At 56.3% G+C, this 15,799-nt stretch overlaps 1 protein-coding gene across 1 annotated transcript in view; it reads right to left on the bottom strand.

Annotated features, from left to right (window-relative positions):
• Positions 1 to 15,799, bottom strand: part of GLIS1 (GLIS family zinc finger 1) — a 238,709-nt gene that overhangs the window by 9,937 nt on the left and 212,973 nt on the right. Inside the window, exons 5-7 of the mRNA XM_065928993.1 lie at positions 12,511 to 12,672; positions 7,412 to 7,522; positions 1,831 to 1,963 (exon numbers count right to left, since the gene is read on the bottom strand). Coding sequence (XP_065785065.1) covers positions 1,831 to 1,963; positions 7,412 to 7,522; positions 12,511 to 12,672 — 406 coding nt within the window. The remainder of the gene's footprint in view (positions 1 to 1,830; positions 1,964 to 7,411; positions 7,523 to 12,510; positions 12,673 to 15,799) is intronic.

The raw sequence follows: 15,799 nt of genomic DNA, 5'->3' as shown, positions 1-15,799 counted from the left end.
AACGATGGCTTTTGCATTATCATGAGATGTATGAGCAAACAGCTACTCTTCTCCTTCACTGTGAGCAACAATAATAATGATAAAATTCTCCATCACATTGGTTTTATATATGTAATCATATCCACAATCACATTTGTTGTCACAGCAGATTTCTGGTTGGGGGGGGGCGTTGGGGAACTCAGGCTCAAGCAGCGGAGACGCTGCTGACCCACTGCTAGAGCAGGCCTGGGCAGGCTTGGTGCTACCCCACTGCCCCTCCCATCCACAATGCTGCCTCAGTGACTCTGCTTCTCATCTGCAGCATGGGCTCATTGGGGACTGGATGAGATGATGTTGGAAAGTGACCAGCCTGAGAAGGTGCTCAAGAGATGTTGCTGGTCCTGACTGCCCTCCCTGAGACAAGCCTTGGGCTGGTACCTGGGAGAACAGGCTTCCAAATGGGATCTGTTGCTGACCTTCCTGGATGATCTGAGACCAGTCCTTTTCCTGCCCAGACCTGAGCCTTCCCGTGGGAAAATGATGCACCTATAGGACTTCTGCCCCTCTGTCCCAGGGCAACCATTGTTAACCAGTCACAGCCCTCTTTCCTGCTAAGCCTCAGAAGCCTTCTCAATGCAGAGCTCCAGCTCCAGGCAGCTGGCACTTGAGACACAAACCTTCATCCCTAGACTGGGTTAGCTCTAGGGCCTCTTCTCTACTAGGGTCCCTGTATTTTAGCAACTTTGACCCTGTGAGGTGCAGCCATGGCAGAAGGGACCCCTAGTTGGAGGGAGGTGGGTATGGTCCCTCCTCCATGGACCCATTCTCCTGGGTTATCCTCACCCTTGTGGATCTGTCTGAGCACAGACCCTGTGAAGGGCTACCTAGAGAAAGGGTAAAAACCTTCTTTTCCCAAGGCTATTTGGTAAGTGCTTTGATAGAGTTTTAAACATGCTGCAACTTTAAGGCTGAGGGGGAAGAATTTTAAAAAACTAGAAAATAAGAAATGTTTAAAATGGTTGGGGTAATTCAAGAAATCCCAGAGGATGGGAAAAGCTTTCTGCTCTGATACTGTGGTTTCTTCAGGGGGCAGGGAAAGGGGCAGAGCACAAGAATTGTCAGCTGGAATCCATGGGCTACACTGCCCTTTGCTGGGCTGGGTTCCCAAGAAGCCAGGAATTCCTGCCAGGGCCTGAGACCTGCCCCGTGGCCCGCGGCTGCTGGGAGGGGCAGACAGGCTGCCTCAGCTGCACCGGAGGCTCTGAGCATCTGGATGGATGGCTGGCAGGGTCCAGGGCCCTGAGGGGGCCCTATCTTATGATGAGCTGGAGGCAATTACAGCCAAGCTGCCCATCCCCTCAGAGCTTCGGTTTTCTCTTCTGAAGCAAGGAATCGTGGTGGGGAGTACATGGGACTTTAAGTTGGGGCCCGGGCATGAACCCTGAGGTGGGTCCTGAAGAAAGTGCGGGACCTGTTGTAGTGAAGGTGCAGGGAGTGGAGGCTGGCAAGGTGTATACAGTGGTTCCCGGGCAAGAGGGAGGCTGGTGTGTGCAGGGAACCTCGTCCAATGTGCCAAGCTTGGGGCAGGAGGCCATCAGGAATGCCTAAGCCCCAGGAGGCGGGGGAGGAGCCTGGACTTCATCCCACAGGCAATGGTGAGTCACAGAGGAGTGGGTATGAAGGAACATACGCCCGGGGAGATGAGCTGCAGGGCAATGAAGGTCCAAGGCATGGGTGCCTCCAGCAGGTCATGCCCACGTGGCCCCTGCTATCCATGGAGCACGGCCATCTGCCTGCAGGGCTGGCTGCGGAAAGGGTTCCCCCCCCGGCCCTGCCTCCCCGCTTGCCTACCTGGGAGCAGTTCCTGGCCTAGGGCGCGGCCACCCTTCCCGTCGCTGGCAGCCAGCTGTGTGGACGTGTGGAGCTGCTGCAGGGCCAGACACTCGGTCAGGACGTCAGCCTCAGCGTCAGGGCCCGTGTGCAGCTGGGGAGTGAGCAGAGGGAGAGAGGCGGTTAGCACGAGACCACCTGCCCCCCAGCAAGTCTCACTCTAGGGGACAGGGCAGGAAGGAGTGTGGCTCCAGGGCACGACCCCTCCTTCACTGCCCCTCAGATTCCTCAGCTGTCAAATGGAGCTAATTGTGGACACGGTGAGAGGGGTGCTGGTTCAAGGCTGAGAAGCAGATGCTAAGACGAGACTGAGCATGCAACGATTTTTCAATAGGTGAGGGAGAGCTGGGCGTGCTGGGAAAGCCACCAGACTGAACGAAGCACGGAGGGAGAGGAAGTTGGTGGGCGCTTCCTAGACTGGGAGCCCAGGGACTAGGGAGTCCTCAGGGCGCCTAAGTCTGCTGGAAGCCGGTGGGGTCCCAAGTCTCCCAGGAGGGGTCTGGCCTCACAGCCCTGCAGGGCCTGCTGGGCTCCGTCACTAGCTGGGAGCCCCCGCTGGGGGCGTGGCCTTGGCACAGATGCCAGGAGGGCATCGAAGTGCAGCCGCTGGGCCTCCCAGGAGGCTGGGGGTCTGTGGGGCAGGTTCTTGGGCCACGACTGGGCTGACTGACACCGGGGGAGTAGGACACAGCGAATGTGCAGTCAGAGCCTTTCCCTCCTTCCTCCCTACTCCCACCTCTCTTCCTTCCTGGCACAAAATGCAGCAGAAAGAGTCCAGGGCCGGGGACAGAAGACCTGGACCCCCATCCTGCTCCATTTCTTCTCACTCCCTGTGTGACACTAGATAAACACCTCTCTGACTCTCCCTTCCCACCGTACGAAGCAGCAATAATCACCCCTCAGGCCAGGCTGCTGAGAAGGGTGACGAGAGGACAGGTGTGAACCACGGTTGAAGGTGGTGGGTCATGGGCTGGCTGACTCCACTGGCCGAGTCCCCCACGGTCATGTGACGGTGGGCCCGTTGAGTCGATACCTGGCCTTGAGCGTGTCGGCTAACAGCACACTGGGGCTCGCAAGTCTTTGGCCAATCGTCCTCAGCTATCCCTAAACATAGACTTGAGCTTGACTCCTCAGAACGTCTTCACATCTCCAACTGGGACCAGACGGGCACAGGGGTCCTCGAGTGATGAGGGGGGTGTGCACCGGGATGGGAAGGGTTCCTTCTTATCCCAGGGAAATCCCAAAGCTGACCATCAGAGGCCTGAAGATTGACTCGTCCAGACCCTCATTTTAACTGGGACAAAACCAACCCAGAGAAGGCAAGAGCCTCGTGGCATGACACACAGCAGCTGGGAGTCAGTCCGAGGGTTTTTCCACCCTCCCAGGCCAGCCGGGCCAGCACCCAGGCCCAGGGAAGGCATGCCTAGCCTCCCGAAGGGTTCTCGGCTCCCTGACCCAGCAGCTGTTTTCCATGTAAATTAAGTTTCTGGCAAAAGAGGGCCAAGGCATGTTCTTGCAGACCGCAATGTCGATCGGATTAGGAGCAGCGGGAGAGGAGAATTAAGGAAGAAAAGCATTTCTAATTCTCTCTGAAACGCAGCAGGGTTGCCAAGGAGCTGTCATAATACAAGGGTCGCTTTACCCAGAAAGATACATCATCCCCAATGGCTTTTAATGGATGCTTATTGTTGGGAAGTTTGCAGATCTGCGGCCCCAGGTCCCAGGGGCTCAGCACGAGCCAAACATGGGGCCTGGGAAAACCAGGGCAGGATTCTGGTCCTTGGGCATCAATCCGCTCAGGACAGAAGCCTCCCTGGCATGGAGCCCGGGCCATTCCCTGTCCCTGCCCAGGCTCCTCAACCTGAAAGCAGTGGAGAGAGCTCGTGCCCTGGAAGCAGATGGGTCTGGCTGTGTCCCTCCCACACCACACAACCCTGGGCAGACTTGTTACCTCTTTGAACCTCAGTTTCCACATCTCTAAAATGGGGAGGAATCTCCCACTTCCTAAGATCATAGTGAGGCCTAGATGAGATACAGCCTGTGAAGCACCAGATTCATCCCTCCCTTCTCAGGGCGAATGTGGTTGTGCTGTGTTCACCGCAAGCTTACAGCACATGCTTTGACCATGCTCTTCCTCTGCTCTACAGCTTCCAGGGGGCTCCCGAGCCAAGCTGTCCCCTCCCATTTTCTTTGCCACTGAGGTCTGCTTGCTCCTAGCACCCCATCTCTGTATACTCCTACCTCCTGGATTATACAACAGTCTACTTCTCCAGCCTCTAGGCCTTTTCCTGCCCTCTTTACACTGTATCCACAGTTCTGAGAACACTGCTTGGAGAACAGGAGCTGCTCTTGAATCCCTCTAAACAAATTAATGGGGTCTTCCCACTCTGTCCTCTGTCACACTGATGGCTCAAGATTGGCCTCGTGTTTCTCTCCCCGCCACACACCCTCCCTGGCACTCAAGGACCTGTGGCTCCAGTGGTCCTTGGGAGATGTGGCTTAAACCCAGCCAGGTAAAGTCCTGCCCCAAGTTGCAGTCCTGTCCCTCCGACCACACGGGGTCCCTCAGCGGCTCACACGCCTCCTGTCCAAAACAGAACCTGCTTTCTCCTGCAAGCCTGCTTCTTTCTCAGATTCTCTGTCCTGGTGAAGGGGACCACCATCCACCCATCCTGCCCGCCCCCAACATCTGACACATGCTCCTCCTGCCATGTCCCCCCAATCCAGCCAAAGCAGTCACCAAGCCCAGTCCCTCTTCCTCCCCTCCCACCCTGCCCCAGGTCAGCCCCACACCCCATGTCTCTCCTGCCCCCAGCAGTGGCCTCCCTGTCTCAAATGTCCCTCTAACCACCCCGACCCATTCTCTACATGTCCCCCAGTGCCACCTTTCAGGGTGATGTGTCCCATCTCTGCCTACAACCCCTCGATGGAACCCCCCATCCTCAGGACAGCCCTGCCACCTCTGCAGGGCCATCTTGCCACCCCACCCTCATAGCCTCTCCCCCATGCCTCACTGCTCAGCCCAGAGACAGGCAGGGACTGTGTGAGGCTGGTCCTCAAACAGTGTTTCAAGCTTCAGTCACTCTCTGGGGCCCCATCTTCACAGGCCCAGTGCTTACTCCTTCTTTAAGACTTAATGACAACACCTCCTGACTTCTGTTCAGAACTTTTACTTTGGGTCAAGTATTGGTCAACAAACCCTTGACATAGATTCCCTTGTTTAACCCTCATGACAACCCTTAAAAGCAAGTCCTCTATGCCCCCATCTGACAGCTGAGGACATGAAGAACAAAGGCACTAAGACAAGTGCCCAAGGCCATGCTGCCAGCAGCCATGAGCCTGCACACCACTGCCCCCAGCCCCAGCCCCATATCACTTCTTCCATGACCCTCCAGTTCCCCCCCGATAGGCCAAGTCATTTCCCAGTTCTTTGACTGTTTTCTGCACACATCTATTGCAGTCTTTGTCATATTGTGGGTCCCCACTGAAGGTGGGGACCATGGTTGTATTTTTGCATCCTGAATGCCTGACATCAAATGTTTATAAACGAATGTCCTGGTGAAGGGGGTCAGTGGGCAAATGGATGAGAGAGGAGCTGGTTGGGGGATAAATGTCTTCAGGCTGAGAGTGAGGAAGTACAGATCTCCCTCAACTTTAATGAGGTTATGGCCTTATAAACCCATCAAGGTCTGAAAATTAAAAAAAAATCAAAGTTGCATTTAATACACCTAACCTGACTTCCCTGGTGGCTCAGATGGTAAAGTGTCTGCCTACAATGCGGGAGACCTGGGTTCAATCCCTGGGTCGGGAAGATCCCCTGGAGAAGAGAATGCTAACTCACTCCAGTATTCTTGTCTGGAAAATCCCATGGACGGTGGAACCTGGTAGGCTACAGCCCATGGGGTTGCAAAGAGTTGGACATGACTGAGTAGTTTCACTTTCACACCTAACCTACCAAACTCAACATTCAAAAATGAAGATTGTAGCATCTGGTCCCATCACTTCATGGCAAATAGATGGAGAAACAATGGAAACAGTGACAAACTTTGTTTTCTCGGGCTCCAAAATCACTGCAGATGGTGACTGCAGCCATGAAATTAAAAAATGCTTGTTCCTTGGAAGAAAAGCTATGATCAACCTAGAGAGCATATCAAAAAGCAGAGACGTGACTTTGCCGACAAAGGTCCGTATAGTCAAAGCTATGGTGATGTCAAAGTTTTTCCAGTAGTCATGTATGGATGTGAGAGTTGGACCATAAAGAAAGTTGAGCGCCGAAGAATTGGTACTTTTGAACTGTGGGGTTGGAGAAGACTCTTGAGAGTCCCTTTAACTGCAAAGAGATCAAACCAGTCCATCCTAAAGGAAATCAGTCCTGAATATTCATTGGAACGGCTGATCCTGAAGCTGAAGCTCCAATTCTTTGGCCACCTAATGCAAGGAACTGGAAAAGAACCTGATTTGGGAAAGATTGAAGGCAGGACGAGAAGAGGACGACAGAGGATGAGATGCTTGGATGGCAACACCAGCTCGATGGACATGAGTTTGAGTAAGCTCTGGGAGTTTGTGATGGGCAGGGAGGCCTGGCGTGCTGCAGCCCTTGGGGTCACAAAGAATTGGACATGACTGAGCAACTGAACTGAACTGAACCTACCTAATACCATAGTTTAGCCTCCCCTACCTTAAATGTGCTCAGAACACTTATATAAACCTGCTGCTGCTGCTGCTAAGTCACTTCAGTCGTGTCCGACTCTATGTGATCCCATAGACAGCAGCCCACCAGGCTCCCCCATCCCTGGGATTCTCCAGGTGAAAACACTGGAGTGGGTTGCCATTTCCTTCTCCAATGTGTGAAAGTGAAAAGTGAAAGTGAAGTCGCTCAGTCATGTCCAACTCTTAGCGACCCCATGGACCTCAGCCTACCAGGCTCCTGCATCCATGGGATTTTCCAGGCAAGAGTACTGGAGTGGGTTGCCATTGCTTTCTCCTTACACAAGCCTATGGCTGGGCAAAATCACCTCAGGCAAAGCCTGTCTCAAACAAAGTGCCGAACTGTTCATGTAACGCACTTCCAGAATAGCTCACTTCCGAATAGCTCATTTCCAGAATACCATACTGGAAGTGAAAAGCAGAATGGTGGTCTGGGAACAGAATAGCTGTGAGTGTATCAGTTGTTCACCCTTGTGGTCAAGCAGCTGCCACTGCCCAGCATCACAAGAGAAGATCCTACACATTGCAGGCCTGGGAGAAGATCAGACTTCAAAGTGTGGTTTCTACTGAACTTGTGAAAACACCATTGTACCATCATGAAGTTGAGAAATTGTAAGCTGGACCATCAGAAGCCAAACCACTGTAAGTCATGGACTATCTTAACAATTGGACTGGTAGGAGGCAGACGGAGGGTGAGGGACAGTAACACCCTTGGGTGTGGAAGGCTGGATGCATGCAAGGAGTGTGACCTTTACCTGTCTTGATGCTGGATGGGAGGCCGGGTGGGGTGGGGGGGGTTGTCTGCGGAGATAGGCCTGGAACGGAGCCCTCTTACCTTCTTACGCACCTGCTGCTCTTTGGCTGAATGGGCCTTCACGTGCTTGCGGAGGGAGCTGGGATCTGTGTAGCGTTTGGAGCAGCCAGGGATCTGGCAGGCGTACGGCTTCTGTAACATCAGAGGGCAGAGGCAGGGTGAGTGGGGGCCACCCGCCAGGCCCTACGTCCTGCTGTGTGGCTCTCATCCTATCCCTCCCTGTGTCCTAAGCCAGGAGGAGTCTGACTCAGGCCTGCCCACGGGTGGGGAGAAGGTGCCTGGCCTGGTGGTGAAGGAGGAGTTTGTGTCTCCATTCTACCCTCATCCTGGGACCTCAGGTAAGGTGCCTCCCCTCTCAGACTCTCACTTTCTCCTCTGCAAGATGGGGCCCCCCAATATCTAAGACTTCTTCCAGCTCTGACACTGGCTCTGAGAAAAGTACACCCTTTGTGGCTCAGAGCTGCAGAGAAGCAGCAAGTGAACAAGGAGTAAAGTGAGATGGTGGCCTTGCAGAGGGGGAGGAGGAAGAGGAAGAACAGGAGTGGGGCAGAGCACAAGGCAATGGGGCACAAACATGGACCAAGCTGGAGAGAGGCAGGGCCCAGGCTGGGAGCACCTGACCAACCCTTGCAGTGGGTCCAGAGTCCCCAGACTGGTCCCCAGGTTATGAGAATTGTAGGTCCTCAAACCAATAATCACAGGAGACCAGAGGGTACTGGGTCTCAGGTGTAGCCCTGGGTAGGCTGGGCATCGGTGCCCTTCACATCCCTTTCCCTTGGAGCCTCATTCATCCTCTAGAGCAAGTCGGTGCCCACCACCTCCCCTGGTTCCTATCCAGACCCCAGTGTGCCCTCTATACCTCCAATATCCCCTCTCATTTACAGCCACAGGGCCTTTCTCACAGGCCTGGCCACGCTCCCACCTTCTAACCCCCATGGCTCCCTGGTGCCCTTGGATACAGCCCATCCCCGGGCGCTGAAGGCTCTTTGTGACTTTAGCCCTGGTTGAGCCCTCACCCCTCCTCCCACGCCAGCACACCCAGCTCTCGTCACCTCCTCTCCAACCTCTCCTTGAGTCTGGTTCCCACCGCCACTTCTCAAGTTTCTACCGGTAGCAGTGACCAACTGTGCTGCTGGGTCAGTTCAGGGGTGAGTTTTCTTCTGGGAGGGGTCCCTTCTGATTCATCCCAGGTCAGGGGCTCTGTGGCCCTAACTGAATTCTGAGCTCCCCGTAGAAGCAAACCTCCATGAGACCTTGCTCAGGGACTCCAGCTGCCACCGGGGCTTGAAGTCCCTAAGGCTCCCTTTCTGAACCCATCCAGCAGCTCTGATTTCTCGGGGCCCTCTGGCCTCCAACCACTGGCAGGGGACACTGCGGTGGGGGACGTTTGGAGGGGATGCCTACGTCCCCACCAGCCATGCCTACTGAACTGCCCCTGTACCTCGAGGTGAGACAGCCCTGCTGGGCAGCATGGGGTTGGGGGCGGGGAGCAGGAACAGAGGGCCATACCTTGGTGCTGCCGCGGAGAGTTGCCAGGTTAAAGAAGCAGAGGAGAGCAAAGAGAGAGACAGAGCAGTGAGGGGCTGGCCTCGCTGAAGGGCAGGTACAGTGGGAGGGTGGAAGGCAGGCCTCGGACCTGCCCCCCACACAACCACCCAGAGACATAGACACAAGACCCACACCCCACAGGGCCCTTCTTTCTCGGTCCTGATTCCCAAAGCAACACACACACACACACACACATATACACACACATGCACTTTCTCTCATGGGCCCTGCCCTGCTCTGCCCCAGGCCCTGTCCCAGGGGACGCTGATACAAATCCACGCGCTTTTGTCAAAAAGCAAACAAACAGAGCTCCGTGTGTGCAGGCGCCCTCGCCTGGAAAGAGGGCACAAGGCCCATCTCTGTGTTTGTTTTTCCAGGGCCTGACGTGTGTAGAACATTCCTCCAGCTCAGCTCCCCCAGGAGCCCTCAGGAAACCCTGTGGCTGGCTGTCCCAAGCAGCAGCCAAGCCCCAGGCCTGCAGTCACCGCACCAGCTCCAAGGCCTCGCTCACAGCAGGACACTCCGGGCCGTGCTGTGGGCATCGCGCACCTCACAGCACCCTCCCGACCTGTGCACAACACAGCCCCTCACATACTGAGCCCCCCCAGAGTGCAGGCACTGTGCTCAGCGCTGGCCGGCTGCAATCTCCTCTCAGCCGTACACCCAACCCATGAAAAGCACCCCCACTTTACAGATGAGGAAACTGAGGCTGATGCTTTGCCCAAGATCCTGCAGAAGTGCAGTGCCCATGCCCCTCTGCTGAGGTTCCCCCTCTCTTCTGCAGCCCTGAACGGTCCAGGGAAGTGGGCAAAGGAGTGACTATTGCCCCCATCTTCCCTGTAAGGAAACCGAGGCCAGGGCAGGACAGTCTGTGGCAGTCAGGACTTGAACTGCACATGGAGTAGCTGGGATGTGGCAGGATTTGGTCAGCATGCAGTCAGCAAGTCACAGGTAGGTCAGTGACTCAAGTTTGCTGTGCAGATGTGTGTCTGGCCGCCACACCTGTCACCTCAGTTGATTCCCCCATCCCTTTCCTGTAAGGTAGGAGTGTTTGAGGCCCACAGAGGCTGGGTGGCAGTTCTCAGATCTCTGGGAACAGACGGAAGGCTGGGATTAGAACCCAGGCTGGCTCTCTCCAGTCTATTCAGCTGCTTTCCTGCCAATGGAGAGAATCCCACATTCTCTGGTGCCAGAGGGGAGCTGGGGACATGACCAGGTCCCCTCTGGAAAACAAGGCCCAGCCTGCATGGGGCTGATCCCATGGGCCTGAGCCTCGGGTGCTGGGAAAGCAACCTAGCCATGGGGAGCCACTGCAGTGCCTCCATGGGCCTGGTGCGGGGGCTGGGCTTGACCAGGACCTTCTGGGGAGATGCAGTACTGAGATAACCCCACGGGCTCATTCTGGGCCTGCCCTGACCCTGCTCTCGGAGCTCCGTTCACACACAAGTGGGGGGCCAGAGGCCTGTTGCTTTGGGGCTGGGGCCAGGAAATTCAGTAAGGAGAGGGGAGGAAGGGGTAAGTCAGGGTAGGTGACCCCGAGATGCCTGGAGGGAGGCCTGGGGGAGGGGGTGCAGAGGGGCCTGGTGTTGCTGGGGCTGCCGCGTGGACCTCTCGGGGCGGGTATAGGTGCCAAGGGCCCCAGGGGCTGGGCATGAGAAGATGACGGAGGCAGAGGGGTTTGTTAGCATATCTCTTCACTCCATGTCCCCAACCCCAAGACAGTAAGCCGGAGGCGGGGGTGGGGGGGAGAGTGGTCGGGCTCAGGTTGGGAGCAGGGCTCTTCCTTCCTACCTCATCCCCTCCGTGCTTCTCCCCTTCTTCAGCAAGGGGCACTGAACTAGCGGTCAGACAGACTGGGCTGCATCTCAGCTCCCCCACTTCCCAGCCATCCAGCCACGTGACAGTCAATGATTTCATCTCTGAGCCTCAGTTTCTTTGTTTGCAAAATGGGAACAGGCCCCTACCTTGTGGTTTGTCACTAGGATTAAATTGGGGGAGGGTGTGTATGATCTCAGGGGATGGGGAGATGTGTAGAACATTCTGCCCAGGGCCCAGCCGGGCCCCAAAACATGACTCCCCTGCTATTTTCTGCTATCCACCTCCCCCATCTTTTGGGGATCTTGCTTTTCCCAGCTATAAAACCCCCAGAGGGCTGCCTAGGCAGCCCCAGGGCCGGCCCTGGGCAGCCCCAGGGCAGGCCCAGGGCAGAGCTTTCAGCTCTGACTTCTGTTGCCTTGTGGCCTCCAACTTACCCTGGAGGGGTCAATCGCCCATCTGGGCCTCTGTTTCCACATCTGTATGTCCGGGTTATTGGACAAGCTGGGCCACACGACCACACACGTCTCCCAGGCCCCCACCGGCAGAGTTCCCCAAACATTCACACAAACAGCAGAGATTCAGGCCAGTGGTCCAGATGTGGAGTCTGGCTATGGACCCGTCTTCTGCAGCACTGAGGGGCTGGGGGTCTCCCAGGCTGGTGCATCCCCTCACATAGGTGCTGTGAGACTGGGGGGAGGCCCCAGTCAACTCTGCCACCTTCAGGCTGAGTAGGAAACTGCCCGGAGCCCCACTTTCCTCATCTGTCAAATGGGCTCGTGACCCGCTGACTGGCAGAGATGGTGGGAGACGATGTTGTAGAAGTGCTCTGTTAACTGCTAAGGTCTGTATGCACAGCACAGAATGCTTGGACCACTGCTGTGGTGGAGCCACAGGTTATCTATCACACTGGCACAAACAGGTGAGGAGGTGGACACACCGGCATCTGGGGCCCAGGTCACTGATCCAGGGGCCTGGAGTCTTGGGCCCTGCTCACCTCAACGGCTTACCCACCGTGCCCAGGAGATATGCAAGGCCCTGGAGAGCCTCTGGCCTGTCTCCATGCCGGGGGTCAGGGTGGGAGTGAGCGAGGAAGAGCAGGGAGGACTGGCTTTGAGTGACTGACAGGCCCGGGGAAAAGATGCAGGATGTGAGCTGCCCCGCCCCCACCATGCCCTGCGCCCCCACTTAGCGGGGCCCACACTACTGCTTGGGCTGGTGGTTCTCAACTAGGGGAGAGTTTAATTCCTCCTCCCCAGGAGTTTTTTCAACACTTAAAGACATTTTTCGTTGTCACAACTGGGAAGAAGGAAATCGCTCCCATCTAATGGATAGAGGCGTCCCCGGTGGCTCAGTGGTAAAGAATCTACCTGCAATGCAAGAGACACGGCAGAAGCCACAGGTTCGATCCCTGGGTAGAGAAGAGCCCCTGGAGAAGGAAATGGCAACCCACTCGAGTATTCTTGCCTGGGAAATCCCATGGACAGAGGAGCCTGGCGGGCTGTAGTTCATAGGGTCGCAAAAGAGTTCGTAGGGACACAACTTTGCAACTAAAACAACAAAAGAGGCCAGTAAGGTGGCTGAACACCCTAAATGATGGTACTTCCGTCTCCCTGCAAAGAACTGTCCTGCCCAAAATGTCCACAAGGCTGGAGGCAGGGTTTCTGCCTGGAGGTGGCTGCTGCCCTGCATTAGACAAATACGGGCCGAGTGCTTGTCCTCCACCCCCCACCCTCGGCCTCTGCCCCCAGGCCTACCGTGTCGAGATGGGTGCGCTGGTGCTTGGCGCGGTCGCTGGAGTTGCTGAAGGCCTTCTGACAGCCTGGGTGCTGGCACAGGTACGGCTTCTCACCCGTGTGGCTCCGCAGGTGGATCTTGAGATTCTCCAGCCGCGAGAAGGCCTTGCTGCAGCCCTCGAACTGCAGGAGAGGCCAGTTGAGGGGCGCTCTTCAGGCCCCCGAGGGCCCACCGCCCAGCCCAGAAATGGGCCATGGCATCTGCTCTCCTGCCAACCCCCCACCGGCCCCTTCTGAGGCCTCCTGGTGCCCCAGTTCAGCTCCCCATGAAGTGCCCAGGACTCAGACTCTTATCTGGGAAGGTCTGGTGGGTCCAGAAAAAAAATCCATCCCCGATTTAGAAATGGCCACTATGACTTGAGAAGAAACTGGTCCTTCTGTCTCCGGATGGGTCTGCCCTCCAATGGCATCTGGAAGTGACATGCCATTCTTACAGTAGCGCAGCCCTGAATGGACTGGGTGCAGGCACGTGTCCGGTGTAGACAGCCCTGGATTTGGAACCCAAGGCCTGGATTTTAGTCAGGTCCTCTCCCAGTGAGGCTCTGAGCAGTGCCCTTGATATATCTGTGCCTTAATTCCTTGCCTACAAACTTAAGGCTGTGTGGCCAACATCCAGGGCTGATACGAAGGCCCCAAGGGGTGGGACACTGACTCAAAGGGCTTTGCCGCCCTAGAACACAGCATCGTGCTGATTGCTGTCAGAACAACGACCACACTTGTAAACTCAGACTCTCTGACTTATCATTTGGCTGTTCACCTGTTCAATGCCCCAAGTATGCACCAGGCCCCACGCCAGGCAGTGAGCATGCAGTGGGACAGCACAGACATGTGATGTCCCTGGTTGGGGTGAGCGTGGACAGAGAGGAACACAGACAGTGCCGATTCCGGCAGCTTCTGTCCAGTTCCCATCTCTCCCCCCAGAGTCCTCAACTTCAAACCCCTTCCTCCCTACCCTCTACACAACTACCCCAGGAGGCTCTGACATATGAAAGAGACCCTGCTGCTCTCGCCTAAATCCCTGGGGGCCTAACATTCAAACACCCAGCCCTCCACACCTCCAGCCCCTCTTGACTCCCCACCCGAGGCTCACAGCAGCAAGGGTCTGCCAGGTAATTCCAAGTCTTTGCTCCTGCAAGACACTCAGCAAGGAATGTCCTATCTCTGGTAACAGTCTGTCCAACCCCCGTCAGCCTGCAAGATCCTTCGCACACAACCCCGAGGAGCATTTCCTGGTCCCCGTGTGACTGGCTGCCCTTTCCTGCTTCTCCTCACTGTCCAGCTTCCATTCCCAAGGTGCCTGCCATGGGCAGGAGGAGGTACCCTGGCCTGCATCTGCTCTTCGTCCAGGCATGATGCTGAAGGTTTAACTATACGACAGTCAAAAAGTGAGCAGCCCCAACATCCCCACCTCAGAGATGGAGGCTTCCTAGGGTAGTCACAGGGTTGGGATAGGACGCAGGCCACATCTGGTGCCAGAGTCCAGGTGGCTCCTCTGTGCTTGCTGTCCTCCCAGGAGCAGGGGGCAGGGGGAGGTGACTCTTAAGAAGCAAATCAGAGGAAGCCGGGCTCCCTCTCTTGAGCCACTGGTTCCATCCTCTAGGCCAGGACAGACGTGAGGACAAGGACTCAGAGACAACGGCCGGTCTGGGGAGGGCACTCCCAGCGCCTCTCCCTTGAAGACCTGGCCACAACTGCGGGCCTGCTCTGCTTGGGGCTGTTCCAAGGCAAGGCGCCCGCAGCTGGGTTTTAGAAGCTGTTCTGCTTCCTATTTCCAGATGTTATGCCTTTTCCATGCATCAAAACCAGAAGGAAATCCTGTTTGGGGAGTAAATAGGCCACAAGCCACACCCCCACCCCCTGCTCTCCTGCAAGGCCTGGGCCAGGTTTACCCACAGTGAGGTGGAGCAGCGGCTGAAGGGCAGGCTGCGTCTCGGCCCCCAGCCGGTCCCTTTGTTCCTCTCTGGCCCTTGCCAGGAGGGTGGACGTCTGAGGTGGAGGCCAGTAAACTCCTCACATGCTGTGTGCTGTTCCTGACTTTGGGAGGGTCCGCCTGACTCTGGAGACCCATACATCATCTCCCCAACCGGGGCCTGTGCACCCGTCTGGCCAGTTGTCCATCTCAGCACAGCTACCCCCACCCCCACGCCTTTGCTGGGGCTGTGCCCCTCCTGGGACGCCTGCCCTTCCAACTCGCTGACAATTTAATTCAGACATTTTTCAGAATCTTCAGCTTGGTGTTCGAGGTCTACCAACACGGTCAGACACCTCTCCCATCTGCATACACCCCACGTGTTAGGCTGTAGCCGCATGGGAGTGATCAGACCCAGAACGGGTCAGGAACCTGAATGCCCCCAGGCCTGCTGGAGCTGTTCCCTGGGAATGGAACGCCTTTCCTTTCTTCACGCACTCAGACATCAGCCCGTGGTGCCCCAGCACTACCTCCTTGGAGAAGCGGTGTCCCCAACCTCCCATTCCTCTTTGGTCACACCCTGTGCTATGCTGAGGTTTTCACTGTACTTCCCTTATCCTCTCTCCAGGCCTCCAGGCTGAGGGTTTGGGAGATCCTTGTGGGCAGGGCTGGCATCTCATTCATGAGGCAAAGGGTGGCTTAGAAACGTGATCCAACGGTGTTAAGAATAGGGTTCTGGGGCCTAGGGGTACAGGTACTGCCCTTGTGCTCACCCAGGTATCCCACACCTGTGTACGTGCGCTGTGCCCATGCCTTGCCTGGAAGTGTGTGCTGTGCCCATGCCTTGCCTGTATATGTTGGCCTGGCTCATCCTGCCTGGCCCCATCCCACTGGAACTTCTCAGAACTGAGTCCCAGGCTTCGGTATATAACAAGCATCTGGTTGAGGCACCACAATGGGGGTCCCACCCCTCAAGGTAGGATCAGAGGTAGCAGCAGGTGCAGTAGCAGCAGCCTGGGCAGGACAGGTCTGAGACAAGGATGCGGTACCCCAGGCAGAGCAACACTCCCATCAGGGCCAGCATCCCAGGTATGAGGGTATATGGGCTCTACTTGCAGTTGCCTGCCAAGGCCCCTGGAGCCTCACCCTTTAACAACCCCAGAGATGGGTTAACAGAGGCAGAGAGGAGAAGGGGAATGCACGTGGGTTCAGCACCTGGGTGCTCACTCTGCTAGGCCTGGCACCGTCCCCAGCGTGATCTCGGATCCTCTCCACAGCCTTTGGGGCAAGTATTACTCTCCCACTGTTGCAGGAGCTGAGGCTCTGGGGAAACCAGCAGAG

This window comes from Muntiacus reevesi, chromosome 1, assembly GCF_963930625.1.
Source record: "Muntiacus reevesi chromosome 1, mMunRee1.1, whole genome shotgun sequence".
Lineage (NCBI taxonomy): Eukaryota > Metazoa > Chordata > Mammalia > Artiodactyla > Cervidae > Muntiacus > Muntiacus reevesi.
This window is presented reverse-complemented; position numbering and strand designations above follow the sequence as displayed.